This window comes from Syngnathoides biaculeatus, chromosome 20 (genome assembly GCF_019802595.1).
Source record: "Syngnathoides biaculeatus isolate LvHL_M chromosome 20, ASM1980259v1, whole genome shotgun sequence".
NCBI classification, from domain to species: Eukaryota; Metazoa; Chordata; class Actinopteri; order Syngnathiformes; family Syngnathidae; genus Syngnathoides; species Syngnathoides biaculeatus.
The window spans coordinates 11,824,446-11,837,970 of record NC_084659.1 but is presented as its reverse complement, the minus strand read 5'-3'; the positions used below and the strand labels follow the sequence as shown (position 1 = coordinate 11,837,970).

General features: G+C 42.7%; 1 protein-coding gene across 1 annotated transcript; it reads right to left on the bottom strand.

Moving 5' to 3' along the window:
• Nucleotides 1–298: 298 nt before the first annotated feature.
• Nucleotides 299–11,153, bottom strand: nudt4b (nudix (nucleoside diphosphate linked moiety X)-type motif 4b). The gene is made up of 5 exons (XM_061807340.1): nt 10,709–11,153; nt 5,636–5,746; nt 4,940–4,984; nt 4,661–4,748; nt 299–3,941 (listed from the first exon to the last, which is right to left on the bottom strand). The coding sequence occupies exons 1-5, from the start codon at nt 10,802–10,804 to the stop codon at nt 3,712–3,714; spliced, it is 570 nt and encodes a 189-aa protein (XP_061663324.1). The 5' UTR covers nt 10,805–11,153; the 3' UTR covers nt 299–3,711.
• Nucleotides 11,154–13,525: the final 2,372 nt, after the last annotated feature.

The window sequence follows — 13,525 nt, the reverse complement described above, 5'->3', positions numbered from 1 at the left end:
TGTAAGGCTACTTTTATACGGCTCGCACTGCATGTTGCTAGGATACTATTTTTACAACAGGCTCCATTACCTGGTAAAGGGTCCTTGAATATCGCCCCTCTAGTGTGATTGCAATTTAATACAGCGACAAAGCGTCACATTTGTCAGGCAATAAGAGGAACATACGGGGTGCGGGGGGTATGGAAATTGTGCAGAGTGCTAACCCTGTGACAGCTTCTTATAAAAATCCAGAGGGTGACATTTGACCTACTACTACAAAAAAAAAACACCAACAGATCCAGTCAGAGTTTACCCCCATTTAATGTTTTTACCCACCCCCCCCCCCACAATATTTCCAGTCAATTTCCACTTCACCGTGCATAACAATCAATGACATCACCTGCTTCCTATGATTTAACATTCAAAGTGTGACCAAAAAAACAAACAAAAAAAAAAGCTTCCTCAATGAGGCTTGCACCAGCTTACATTAAACACATCTGGGACTTTAGGGTGACCGAAGCTTCAAGAATTGCCCGAAAAGGCAAAGTTTGAGGATTTCATTTAAACATACGATGTGCTAAAACATGGCAGAAAGCATTCATCAGTCAGAAGTTCAAAAGTACAGTCTCAACACCTCCCCCCCCTCCCCACATGAACTCATTAAAAGCGTATTTTTCTCTACGTCTACATGAAATGTTCAAATTTGGCACATAATTCACTTCTGTAAGAATATGTTTATAGAAACATTTTAGTGACGGTAAACCGCGAGAGACTTCATAGTGAAAAATTAAATTCTCCCAATAGAGTTTGGAGTCAATGCCTTTTTTTTTTTTTTTTTTTATTCCAAAAATTGCTTTTAGTGAGTTTTAATGAGCTGAATCGCTCCTGCAAAGACACATCCAAACCATCCTCAGGACTGTACAAAGCACACGGCGGATGTGTGCGCCCTGATGTGTGTACGTGGGGGTTCTCCAGTTATTTGTACATCGCTAAAAAGATACAAAACAGTTGAGTACAGGTTCATTTCGGTGAAAAACACAATTCCAATATGATTCCCAAGGCATTGACAAGTTCGAGCGTCGTCATTCAGCCGTCAGCAGAAGCAAATTTACAGCTTCTGTGTTATATTTGACTTTTTTTTTTTTTTTTCTGGGCAGAAAGTGTATCAAAACCTCCTGGGCAACACCATTAACACCGTTAAAAACAAGAGCAGCTATAGCGAGTGTCAATGTTAAAACAAAGGCCATCTAAAAAGTTGTGTGTGTGTATGTAAACGCTCAAGCAGGAAGCAGCCCGTGGCAAACACCCACGTTGTACGACAAAGACCTTCAAATAGTTTTAAAGGTGGGAACCAGGCGGCTTTTTCACACGCGACATCATCGCCGGACGCTCTGGATAAAGTGTCAACGATGACCAGCGCAGCGGTGGTGTTGTCACCAGGCAGCATCCCCGACTCATCTGCTTGTTTTGTTTTGCTTTGTTTTTCTCTCCGGACTGAGGTAGCGATTCACAGACAGCGGGTACAGCCTCGTGTGACCTTTGAACTGGACACCAAGGGCCCAGAAATAATAATAGCAGTCAAGAAGTACAATCCAGCATGGGCCGTACTTTCGATTTGTGTACCAACAAAAAGAAGTAAGTAGGCAACAGTTGTCCTGAAAAATACTGCATAAGGAGAATTAAAATAAGGTTTGGAGATTACAGCAGCAGGCAGCCAACATAAGGACAGTTTGGTCAAAAACACGGTTGAGGTGCTGAAAGGGTTTGTTTTTAAAGTAATATATCATTAGCTTAATTGCCATCTTTTCTTGACTTGGTACCCAATAATAAAAAAAAAAAAAAACACCACTGCACTTGATATTTTTTTTTCCCCAAAAAAACATGAACATGACTTGGCTGGTTGTGCTTTGAGGCCAATGATAGATCAATTTGAAAATATTTTATCACCATCATTTTGTTATTTTATTTTTAATTCCATTTTTTTAATGTACAGTGTTCACCATTTGCAGCTCTACATATTCGTGGAATTTGGTCTGAGTTTTTTTTTTTGTTTTGTTTTAAATTTACCGTATTTTAACGATCGCAAACGTCTTAAATTATCTTCTAAATAGACGAGGCGCCACATTAGACATGGCGCATTACAAAGTGGTGCGCCTCATGTTCCGACATTTGCATATGTTGTGTGACAAACAAACAAAGTGCACTTAAACACACGCTACACTGCTAGCATGCATGCAACGCTTGCGGTACTATGTAGGTCCTGAGTGCCGCAAGGCATGCTGGGAGGATGTAAATAACGTTTAAAGAGCATGTTTTGTGTCAATTATTTCGGGAGTCGTTCTTTTGTTTGTTGTATTATTTGCTCGTTCTAGTTCTTATAGATCCATCCATCCATTTTCTTTGCCGCTTATCCTCACAAGGGTCGCAGGGAGTGCTGGAGCCTATCCCAGCTGTCAATGGGCAAGAGGCGGGGTACACCCTGTACTGGTTGAGAGCTAATCGCAAGACACATCGAGACGAACAGCCGCACTGACAATCACACCTATGGGCAATTTAGAGTGTTAGAGTGCACTTAATGTTGCACGTTTTTGGGATATGGGAGTGCCAGGAGAAAACCCACGCAGGCTCAGGGAGAACACGCAAACTCCACACAGGCGAGGCTGCGATTGAACCCGGGTCTTCAGAACCATGAGGCCAACGCTTTACCAGCTGAACCGCTGTGCCGCCTGCTCTTATGGATGTTAAATTTAATTGTTGCTCACTGCCTCCTGAGGGCCTTCATATGTTAGCTTACGTACACGCTAATACACATGTTGGCATGCATGCTGACAAAGTAACTTGTGTGTATTAATACTGCGTCCATTAATCGCGGGGGTGTAAGGAACGTAAACCCCGTGAATAACAGGGGAACACTGTACTGCACTTTTTTTTTTTTAAGTGCTTTACAAATAGGCAGATTTTTAAGTGATACACTTCCAGATTTTCTTCTATCTGATATCCTTTCTTCTATAAAGTATATTTGTAACACATATACATTTGTGCAAAAAAAAAAAAAAAAAAGAAAATTGTGTGGCACAAAATAGGTGAGTGAGGCGACTTCCCCTTGAGGGGTTATTATGAGTATAATAAATAAAATTGTTTGCATGTGCGTTGTAATGATGAAATGTTCCATTTTACAAACGATGAGGATTTTACTCAGAATAGTCCAACTTTTAAACGTTGATTCCTGAAATATGACTTTTTTCCCCCCCACCCCTTTATATATTCCAACATGGCCTTAATACTCTATGCAATGTAACATTTTTTTTTTGCCAACTTGCAGTGACGTAAAGTAGTTAATGAATAAAAACTGGGGAAAAAAAAAACAGCGCCATCTCCGTGGATGATGTCGCCACCATGCACTAAAAGCCATCCTTGCGTGTGAAAACATTCCCGCCGTGGTCGTGCTTTGCGTTTATTGACCACAGATTGTGTGTGCTGTGCCAAAAAGAGAACAAAAACATTCATACAAAGTACTGTAAGGCATGCCAACGGAGTCCACGGCGTCCTCTTGCTCATCACGGTGAGGAAAAACGTGCGAGTTTGCTGCGTTGCCATGAGTCCTTCTCAAGTTCCGGCAATGGCTTTGGTCCGTCCAGCAGATAAGACTATTTACACAAGTTGCTGAAGAGTCCCGGTTCCATGCGAGGCTGTACAAAAAAAAAAAAAAAAAAAAAGTCTCAAAGAGGAGTCCTATCTGCGGGAGGAGGCCAGCACGCTGCCCGCGGAGGGCGTGGTGGCCGTGGCGCTGTAGTGCGGGTAGTTGTCGTTGGCCGGCGGGCTGGCCAGGATGGAGTTGCCGTTGGTGGGCGAGCAGCTGAGCTGGAGCTGCTGGAGCCTCCGCAGGTACTCGGCGTGCACGGGCTTGTGGCTCTGCAGCACTTTGATGGCCTCGTCCACCGTGAACCACTCGCGCTTGCGGCCTGTGGGGGGAGGCAGAGGACAAACGTTGACACGTGGACGTCTAAAGTAGCGAGTGGCAGCATTGCTGAGATGAAATGAGCGGTGCAGATTTATGGTGACCCTGTGCAATATGTATGCTATATATTGCCGAAGGTAAACAAACTCCCTGACAGGTTAACATACACACTGCAAGAAATTGACACCTCTCCTAAAAATATCAACATTCATAGCTTCACCCGTAAATATATCAAAAACTATCACCTTTAAACCCTTTAATATCATGTCAAAACCATCTTACAATGTTGCCCTTCAAAAAGGAGCTGGCATTGGTGATTTGCTTTTTTAAAAAAATGGACCAGAATTATAGCAGACGTTTTCTAATTTCCACTAACAACCCAGGTTAAACTTGGCCCCTTCCCAACATTCACATCTTTCAGTCAAGATGCATCACTTGAACTTTGTTTCCTTACACATTTGCTACTTGTAAATTCACTTTTTATTTATTTATTTATTTTTAAAAACCCATCCTATTATTTATTGAAAATCAAATTTTTGCCATTTTTGTGTTTAGTCCAAACCAACGCCAAGAAACCGTATTTCCTACGTCCCAACTATCCAGCACTTTAACCTAATCTCACGGCATCTTGGAAGTGCATAAAATTCCACGAGAAAAAAAAAAAAAAAAAAAAAAACAAACCCCAAATAATTCGCACATAAAAGAATCAAAAGAATAAAGCACCTATGTTGACCGAGTCTTCCCAGGCCTCCAACGTCTCGGTGACGGTCAGCACGTACACGTAGGTCCTGTGCTTCCGATCTTGATTTTGCTGTTGGGAATGACACGGACAGCAAGGACTAGAGTCAAAATCCAAAACGACAGCTACTGGAACTGCAATTTTGTTTGAATTTAAAGTCTCACAAAATCTGATTTGATGTCAAATCTTCCCGAATGAAGTTAAATATGCAAAATGGTTTTTGACTGGCAACTGGAGAGCTCCTGATTCACGTGGAGTCTTACCTCAAACACACCAAGCAGGCGTCCTAGCTTGCCCTTCACACCAGCCTGAGGAAGAAAAAAAAAAAATGTATGGATTCTTTGTTTGTTCTGAGTCAATATATGCCCCGCAAATGTTTCTTTGGCCCAAACCCGAGCAGGAAATAATGCAGAATGACATTAAGGTCCCCCTCCTAACACCTGACATGAGTTTATTTACTCCAGGTGCACTTTCGGGAAACCGAGACCTATGACGCGTTGGCCGTTGGTTTGCCCGCTCCCCTGTGACGCACGCTTTGCCGGGCAGGTTCGCGAACGCTTGAGAATCCTGCGAGGATCCAAGTTTAGACCGCCGTCGTGCCTGAGAAGACAAGCGTGTCGGCGAGCAACGCCTACAGAAGCAAATATCCTCACCTCAGATGCAGACACTGACCTCGGCATGCTCACTGCGGTGCCACCAGGTTCAAAAATTATTATCATCTTTTTTTTTTTTTACCTCCACCACAGAATCTGTCAACCATTTTATTAACGCCAATGTCAACGTGAGGAGGGGAGAAACTTCAAGATTTTCTCTTTAACAGGCCACAGCCATGACAACTATCGGCAATTATCAACATTTTTGAGAGCGGGGGTTGCCAGGTACTCACAGGGCCCGAGTTCTATCACATGGAAACATGAAATAATGAACTATGAATGGGAAATGTCTTTTTTTTTTTTTACCTCCTCAAAGACTTCCCGCACCGCCGCTCCACAAGGCTCCTCCTCGGGCTCCATCCCTCCTCCGGGGACAATCCACTGGTCCGGGTGCCGACTGCTGCTGACCAACAACACCTGTGCAAAACAACACTATTGTTTATAATACTGTATGCTACGTTTTGTATCATAATTGTGCATTTGTCCAAATTTCAAAGGAACAGGTTATTTCGCTGTGACGCGACTGTCTTTGGAAAAAAAAAAAAAAAAATCACTCAAAACCAAACACGGTCCGCTCAATTTCTACCAGTACGCTTGCTAGCACCCGACAGCGAGTGGTGGCGGGGGTGGGGTGGGTGGGGTTCTGCATTAGACTTCAGCTGCAGTCTGCAGCGATATGTGCGGATCACTTTCTGGAAGCCTCCGTCACATCGGCGACACGACACAGCTGACCCAGGTACTATAAACATTCATACATGCATGCATACACACACACACAAATCTATTTTTTCAAATGTGTAATTGGCAAACAAGCATTCAATCCAACATACTGCAGCAATTCACATTTTAAATGTCCCGATTTCCCTTCATAGGACCTAAAATTCCCATTTACTTATTAAATAAACCTCAACTCAGAATCATTGTCAGCATACCTAATGGAGTGGCCAGCAAGTGTATACGCTACACCGGACGGGTCACAAGGAGCCAAAAATAGCTCAAGGGTGCACACACTTGCAGCCTTGTTACAAACTGCTGACTTGAGCTTTTGCAGTGCGGTTTTTGAGACATATCTACAGTAAAATATAATATTCAAATAAAAAGCCGATTGCGCAACAGATGGTGACATGCCCACATGTCTTTGGGCGTAATCTGAGGAGCTGGCTGGCACCCATAACGGGATTTGGACGGTGAGCAAGAGGCCTCTGGAGGGTCGGAGCGACTGCAAGGTGCTTCCTTTTGGACTCGTGCGGCCACTTTCCAAAATACACCTGCACACCTTTCGGCTTCTAATGTATCTGCTTTGTTACCATCGCGGTGGTCCCCCGGCTGCAGTTTAGCGACCAGCAAAATAATTTGCAATTTGAAGTGTACGAGTTAAAATAAAACTTTCTTCCTTCATGAGACTTTTACTTGACTATAATTCAACATTATCTGGAAGTATACAACTTTATTGTCGCTATCTTATCCATCTATTTTTTTTTTAAATTCTGATAGGATATTCAGCTTTCTGGAAAAATCATGATTTTATTCTCCAACATTTCCCGAACAACTTTTTATTTAAAAATAAATAAATAAATTGGTGTTGGGACATTTCTATTTTATTCATCAAAAAAAACAAACAAAAAAACTATTCAATTCCTACGGCAGTGTTTCTGAAACATTTTATACCACGTACAAATTTAAAAAAATGTATTTGCTGTCCAAGTACCGGCAGTAAATAGTGTAGTAGCACAAAAGGTCAAGGTTTCCATCAAAAGCAAGACGGAGACTTTACGTCTAAATGTGAATTAATAAAACCACTTAATGATTAAATTAAAAATTATGGCACAACAAAACAAAAACTGCACCCACATAAATGATTTAAAAAAAGAAGTTTATGAAGATTAAATGCAAATGCATCGCATTAAAAAGTTAAATACAACTGAAGTGTACCCAGTGATTTTTTTCACCCGCCACTAGAGGGATCCATGTACCACACTGAGACCAACAATGACTGTCCTACGGGATATTAGTTATATTTAATTGGCATTAGGACTATGCGAGGATCCTTGGAAAAATGTCTCTGCCTGGAAATCAAAAAGTCCAAGAACTCCTGGTGAAGCTAGATGGTGCAAATGCCACAACGGTAGCACATGCGCGTGTTTACAATGAACACCAGGTGCAGTGTACAGTATTGGAAAGGTGGACAAAGGAACAATATGACCCTCACGGTGAGACAAAAGAATTTATATGCCGAGCAGTCATCTGCTCGCCCCTCCAAGAATTTATCCATTCTTTCTTTGCGTTTTGGGCGTGTTCGCACCATCCAGCCCTCGCCGTCGTGTGGAGGCTTTGCGCCGAACAGAGGTGGGAGGTGTGTACAAAACAAAAGCTGGCAAAGATAAGACAAAACACAAATGGTCCGGTTGTCAGGTGTGCGGCGGCAACACGGGGCTTCACTTGGTTTGACTTTAATGACTCGAGGAATTTAGCGCACCAAATCTACATACTACAAAGTGTCTTTAATTAGGACGCTTGCTGGTGCACGACATTGCTGAGACGCCCACTGGAAACCACTTAAATGCACCGATGGCAAAAATAATGTTATGTTTTGGGGAGTAAGATTCACTGTGCAATAACATCAAACTACATTGCCAGTCAAAAAAAAAAAAAGTATGTCCCGGTGTACAGTGTATTTGAACACGTGCGACAAAAACAAAATAACTCACACCGCCGTGCTAGATAGGTCAGAGGACAAGTGACAGCTGGAAAGAAACCCAGGTTATATTTGGAAAGAGGGTCAGCATGGGGGGGGGAATAAAAAAATAAATAAAACCGAAACCCCAGAAGCCCTGAAAGTGCTTCCCTGACTGTTGAGCAATTCACACCAGCTCCCAGTGTGGCTCTTGCATGGTGGAGGAGGAGCCACTGACTGTAAATTCTCCTCAATAGAGGCCTGACAAATGTCATTCATACACTTGGCGGGCGACGCTTCTCGGTATAAGCGACGCGCACGTCGTTCGCGCCAGCGGGGGCGACAATAGGCACGGAAGGTATCTGAAAGGCCATCTTCGGGGAATTCAAAACGCTTCGCGATCTGGTTGTGGGAGCGGGCAAAAAATAACGGTCGACTTCATTTGTTCTCATTTATCCATCAATTCTCACTTATCCTGTTGAAGGTCGCAACGGTTACATTACCCTTCGCTCGCTGCTCACCATGCATACCACCACCCGCACTTGCAGTTTTTTTATATCTCAAATATTTTAGAGTGGGTAGGCCATTTCAGATGGTCAATTATGGCCCCTTTACCAATAAATAATTTAAATGTGTTTGTCAAATGTTTGATAATAATCAGTAATGTCAACATTTTCAAACGAGGGGGGGGGTGGAGTAAACAAATACACTTGCGTTCTACACACACCAGGAAATCACAGCGGTTATACAATAAGAGTACTTTGAATCTCGCATAGTCACACAGCGGCAACAAAATCTCGGAGCGGGATATTCTGGACGACAAACACCTCGTCCAACCCGACGAGGACGGCCTGTAGCTTGTCAAATACAAAAACGGGGGGGCCCTCCTGATTGTCACACGGCAGATGAAATAACTATAAAATCCCCTGCACTTTCACCTCGTATCCACGGAAAGCCAATTCTAATAGTTGATGAGTTACCAGGGCCCGTTTATTCCCATTGTACCGAGTTGCAGGAGTCGATGTGGCTCTTCTTTCTTTCACAACAATCGCCTCTGGTGTGTCCAGACTTGGGCCACTGATGGGGCAAAGTCCAACATCTAAGGCTGCTTTGGCCTGAGAAGGAACTCTTTGTTACCAACTTAGATTACAGTCAGCGCTGGCTACAAAGCAAAGTCACCTCTACGATTACATGGGCACCGACTTAATGCCAGGCTCATAAAATTCAGATGGTCACGTGTCCAAATTTGAGCAGCAGTCGTACCCTCAGAGAGCCCCTTCCTTGAACCACGCAAGACTATCTGCTGGTGCCGGTAACCATGACATAATCCTCTCAGAATCAACATTAGAACTGTTTTTTTTTTTTTTTTTTTTTTTTTAATAACCTAATCACATGCACACAAAAACACTAAGCCATAAAAATACTTCTCCACTCAGAATATTACTGATGTAAATGCTTAAAGTTGTAATTTTAGCTTGTGTGTGACCTCTCTTTCTGTCCCGAGGTTTCTTTTGCTATCTTGTAAAATGTGATGGACTGTCAACTAACATGAGCATAATGTCGAGGGATTGGCATCAGACTTCAAATTAGACTCCAGATCTGCATGACACGTCATGATCATTCATATGGATTAAAAACACAGTCAGGTTAAGCAAGAGTGTAACAGGCTGGAAAGAGACATTGTTATTGTCTACTGTTCCATAGTATGATGAGTCACTCACTACTTTGATAGGTTGCCCACTTGCCTCTTCCTGAGAAATCTTGCTGAGACATTTAGGCACAAATATTTCATTTTTAAAATAATGCAAAAAAAAAAAAAAAAAAAAAGGGAATGATCGCCTTTTTCCATGGGTTAGCGTCAATTTTCTGGGGTAACTATAGGTCACGGATAAGTGTATCAACGAAATAGGAAAGGTTGGAGGACAACTCACGGCCGTCAGCTGGTGTTCGTATTTACGTGCTACGGCCCCTTTAAATCCTCATAGGAATCCACGCTATGCGCCAAACTGGCCGGTCGAGAGGCACTAAAAGACATGAATGACCACCAGCTACTACACGCTAATATAGTTTTGTGATAAAGGCTGGCTGACACTTGAGATGTATATTCGATTAAACACTCATACGACACGATCGATACACGCGAGTACGTGGGAAAACCCGGTGGACGTGTAATAAAGCGCCTCGCCCCCCCTGCCTCCGTTCCTCCAAGCTAGCGAGACGCTTCACGGAAGTAAATATGCCAGACGTTCACAATAAAAGCTACCCGCCACAGTCAGGGAAGATTCCAATACAAAAGTACCAGAAAAGGATTATTTTGAAAACCCCAACAGGTAGTTTAGCGCTGCCAAACAGAGCCCCCGATGACGACGCTTCCCCCCCCCCCTTGACTCCTCAAACTAGCCCAAACTGGATAGTCCAAGGCGCATCACTGGAAACCGTAGACAAAAAAAAAAAAAAATCAATTTAAAAACGTAAAAATTAATGTGAAAGAAACATTATCTAATTTTTCACACGTTGTGACGCATTTAGTGAGAATCCCGCTTAACGTGAGAATTGTTGAAGCCAAACGACGTTATGTGAATTCGCGGCCCCAGTTTGTGTGTGTTGGACGCCGTATTTAGAGAGCGAGACGGGCCCCGAAAGTAGACCGGCGTGTGTCATGTGCGTCGCCGAGGGCAACGCACCGCCGCACGGCTTTCCCTCACCTCCTCTTCGCGCTCGTTCTTGAAGCACAGGCACGCCGCTCGCTTCTTAAAACCCTCGCCGTCGTACGTCCGGGTCTGGTTGGGCTTCAGCTTCATCTTGAATGCGGTCTTCGCTCGAGGTGGAACCGGCGACAATTTGAAAACACAACGCCGAAAATAGCGATTTAGGAGCACAGCTGCCGCATCGCCGCCGCCGCTGTCTAAATCCTTGTCATGAGAGGAGGAGGAGGGGACTAGTTGTGAGGCTCCAATGGGCTCTTTTTCTCAGTGTTCCTCGGTTGATTAGAAGTCAGGAAAGCAGGTCGAACCTCCAAGGGCTGGGTTAAGTTCTCTGGTAAGCAGTGAATGGAGACCCCCGACCCCGGCAAGGATTTTATGTAGTCGGCCCTCCTCTGGGCCCATTTGCGCATGGCCGCCGCTGACTCAGTGCACGGCAGAGTGGAGTTTGACACATGCAAGCCACGCCCATTTGTAAGATGAGGCGATATCATTGGAGGAGATGTTCCGGATGGGCTGTCCCCCGTGTCTGGTTAGCGCGATATGATTGGTTGTGATCTCCCAATAATCCATTAGCAAAACGCCCTTAGATATCAATGATGGGCATCCATAGCAATCCCCCATCAAATCAGTATAATATAAGCAAAAACAATACAAATATGTAATTCCAGTTGCATTTTATGACTACTTAATATTATTTAATAATTCCTCGACCATCAGCACTAGGATGTTGGGCAATGCTGTGACATAATTGCAGCTTTTATCTTGTAGGGGGAAAAAATCCAATATTTCACAATTGGAAATCTGTTAATCAAAACACACACAAAAAAGTGGAATCTGTAAAAAGACAAATAAGTGAGAAGCGCCAGCTAATTAAAAAAAAAATTAAAATAACGCATAAATCCCAAAAGCAAATGATAATTTTCACTTTGCATTTCAAATAAATAAGCCTCAGGCTCAGGTTGTGTGCAAATGCCCAAAAAAAAAAAAAAAAAAAGGGCCATTTTCAGAACTGGTTACTTTTTAGGTTTGTAAGATTGTAGATCAGTAGAAGGCTTTAAATAACTGCTAATATCCTGTAATGCTTTTTATATTTAGACGCAAACGTGGTTTGCAGTCTCAGCCAGGAATTCCCAACCACTGTGGTCAGATCATCAGGTGTGTTGTGGGAAATTATCCACTTTCACTGACAGTAGTTGGTCTAAAAATTATTTATGACAGAGGCCCGCCTGCGAGTGAAAGAATCGCCGAACACACATACAAATGCAAAAATAGACCTATAACATGAAATACTAACATCCAGAATGACTGAAGATATCTGCATTGCATTTAAAATCAAAGCAACCAAGCTATAATTTTGTCATATTTTACTTAAGTAGCATACATTTGCACTAAATCTCAAAGAAATGCTCGGATTGCTTCATTTATGTAATGTTTTCTCTGTTAAAGTGGAGTGATAAAATTGACACTTTGCTTTGAAAAATATTTCAATTGAAACCTTTTAATTTAGGTGATTTTCAGGACTGAAACGCAGTGATAATCTTCACACTTTGTTTTAGAGTGGTTTACGATTTAGATTAAATGTGGGTTTTAGGACTAAAATTTGCTTTTTTATGAATGGTTGGGCCTCCAACTTTGGGATACTTGGAAAGTAGCTTATTTAATAAAAAGAAAAAAAAAACAGAACCACTAAGATAATACATATACTTTGTGACATTTTTGCCTAGTCGTGTGGCGCGATTTTTTTTTTTTTTTTTTTTAAATCGTAAAATGTGCCTTGGCTCAGTAAAGTTAGCATTTAACCAAAAAGCTGCTCATATGTTGTGCTTGTAACGAGTGCAACTTGTACATACAAGCCACACATTGAGTCCTCTTGAGTCATAAAATCAGTGAGTGCATCACTCAAGTTCTCTTAGTCATCCCAACAAACAGGAAAAGCTGACAATGAATGTCTTGGTTCTATTTCGTCGGCATTAACATGACATTGATGAGATCATTGACTCCTCTTTGCGAGCGTTGCAAGCAAACAGGTACCACTCCTAAAAACTGCTTCCAGTGACGGAACACGTTAAGTGTCCCGCTAGTCACGACGCTCCAATGTTGTACTCTGTGTCAGGGTGAAGCTATGCGATAGCGGCCGATTGAACAATGCGATCGCTGCATTCATTAACTTGATTCGCATCTGGTCTGATCATGAGCACGCAACACGGTCCTCCGGTGCGTGACTGAAGTCTTCAAATGTGTCAAAGTGTAACGTGGACCCGAAATCGCTGTTAACCTTTCACCTGTTGGGTGAGGAGAATCCACATCATAAAAGTTGAGATAACAGGAAAGAGGGCAGACATCCCTGTGGGAGATAAGCGTTGATCAAAAGTGGGCCATGTGAGACAATTGACAAGGTGGCCATAGATAATAGAGTCGAAGTTGCGGACAATGTAACATCAATGGAAAAAATGCCTTTGTTGTCAAGAAAATAAAACGCTTGTCAGGATTTGTACACAGTACCAGTCATCTACACCATGATCCGATCATTTGCGGCTTTCTAATCCTCTTAAACTCACCCTGTATGCCCCCGCAAGTATGTCTTGTTGACATTTTTCATCTTGCTCGAATGCGCTCTTGCTTGTTCCAACAGGGAAATGTTTTTTCTTTTTTTAAATCATCAAAACAACTGTGTTGCACAGCTATAAGTTACAGCTGACATTCATTCAATTGCATGAAGGATGCTCGTGGAAAAGTACAGGGAAGGTCAGAAGGAGCTACGTTGTGTCTTTGTAGACTTCGAGAAAGCCTATGACAGAGTGCCAAGAGGGGAACTGT

What these genes read in the sequence shown, in the direction of transcription:
- nudt4b (XM_061807340.1), bottom strand. Translation starts at nt 10,804, where the DNA reads ATGAAGCTGAAGCCCAACCAGACCCGGACGTACGACGGCGAGGGTTTT. An exon ending in AGAACGAGCGCGAAGAGGAG is followed by an intron (nt 5,747 to 10,708) that starts GTGAGGGAAAGC and finishes TGTTTTGCACAG; the next exon opens with GTGTTGTTGGTCAGCAGCAG. An exon ending in TGCGGGAAGTCTTTGAGGAG is followed by an intron (nt 4,985 to 5,635) that starts GTAAAAAAAAAA and finishes TTTCTTCCTCAG; the next exon opens with GCTGGTGTGAAGGGCAAGCT.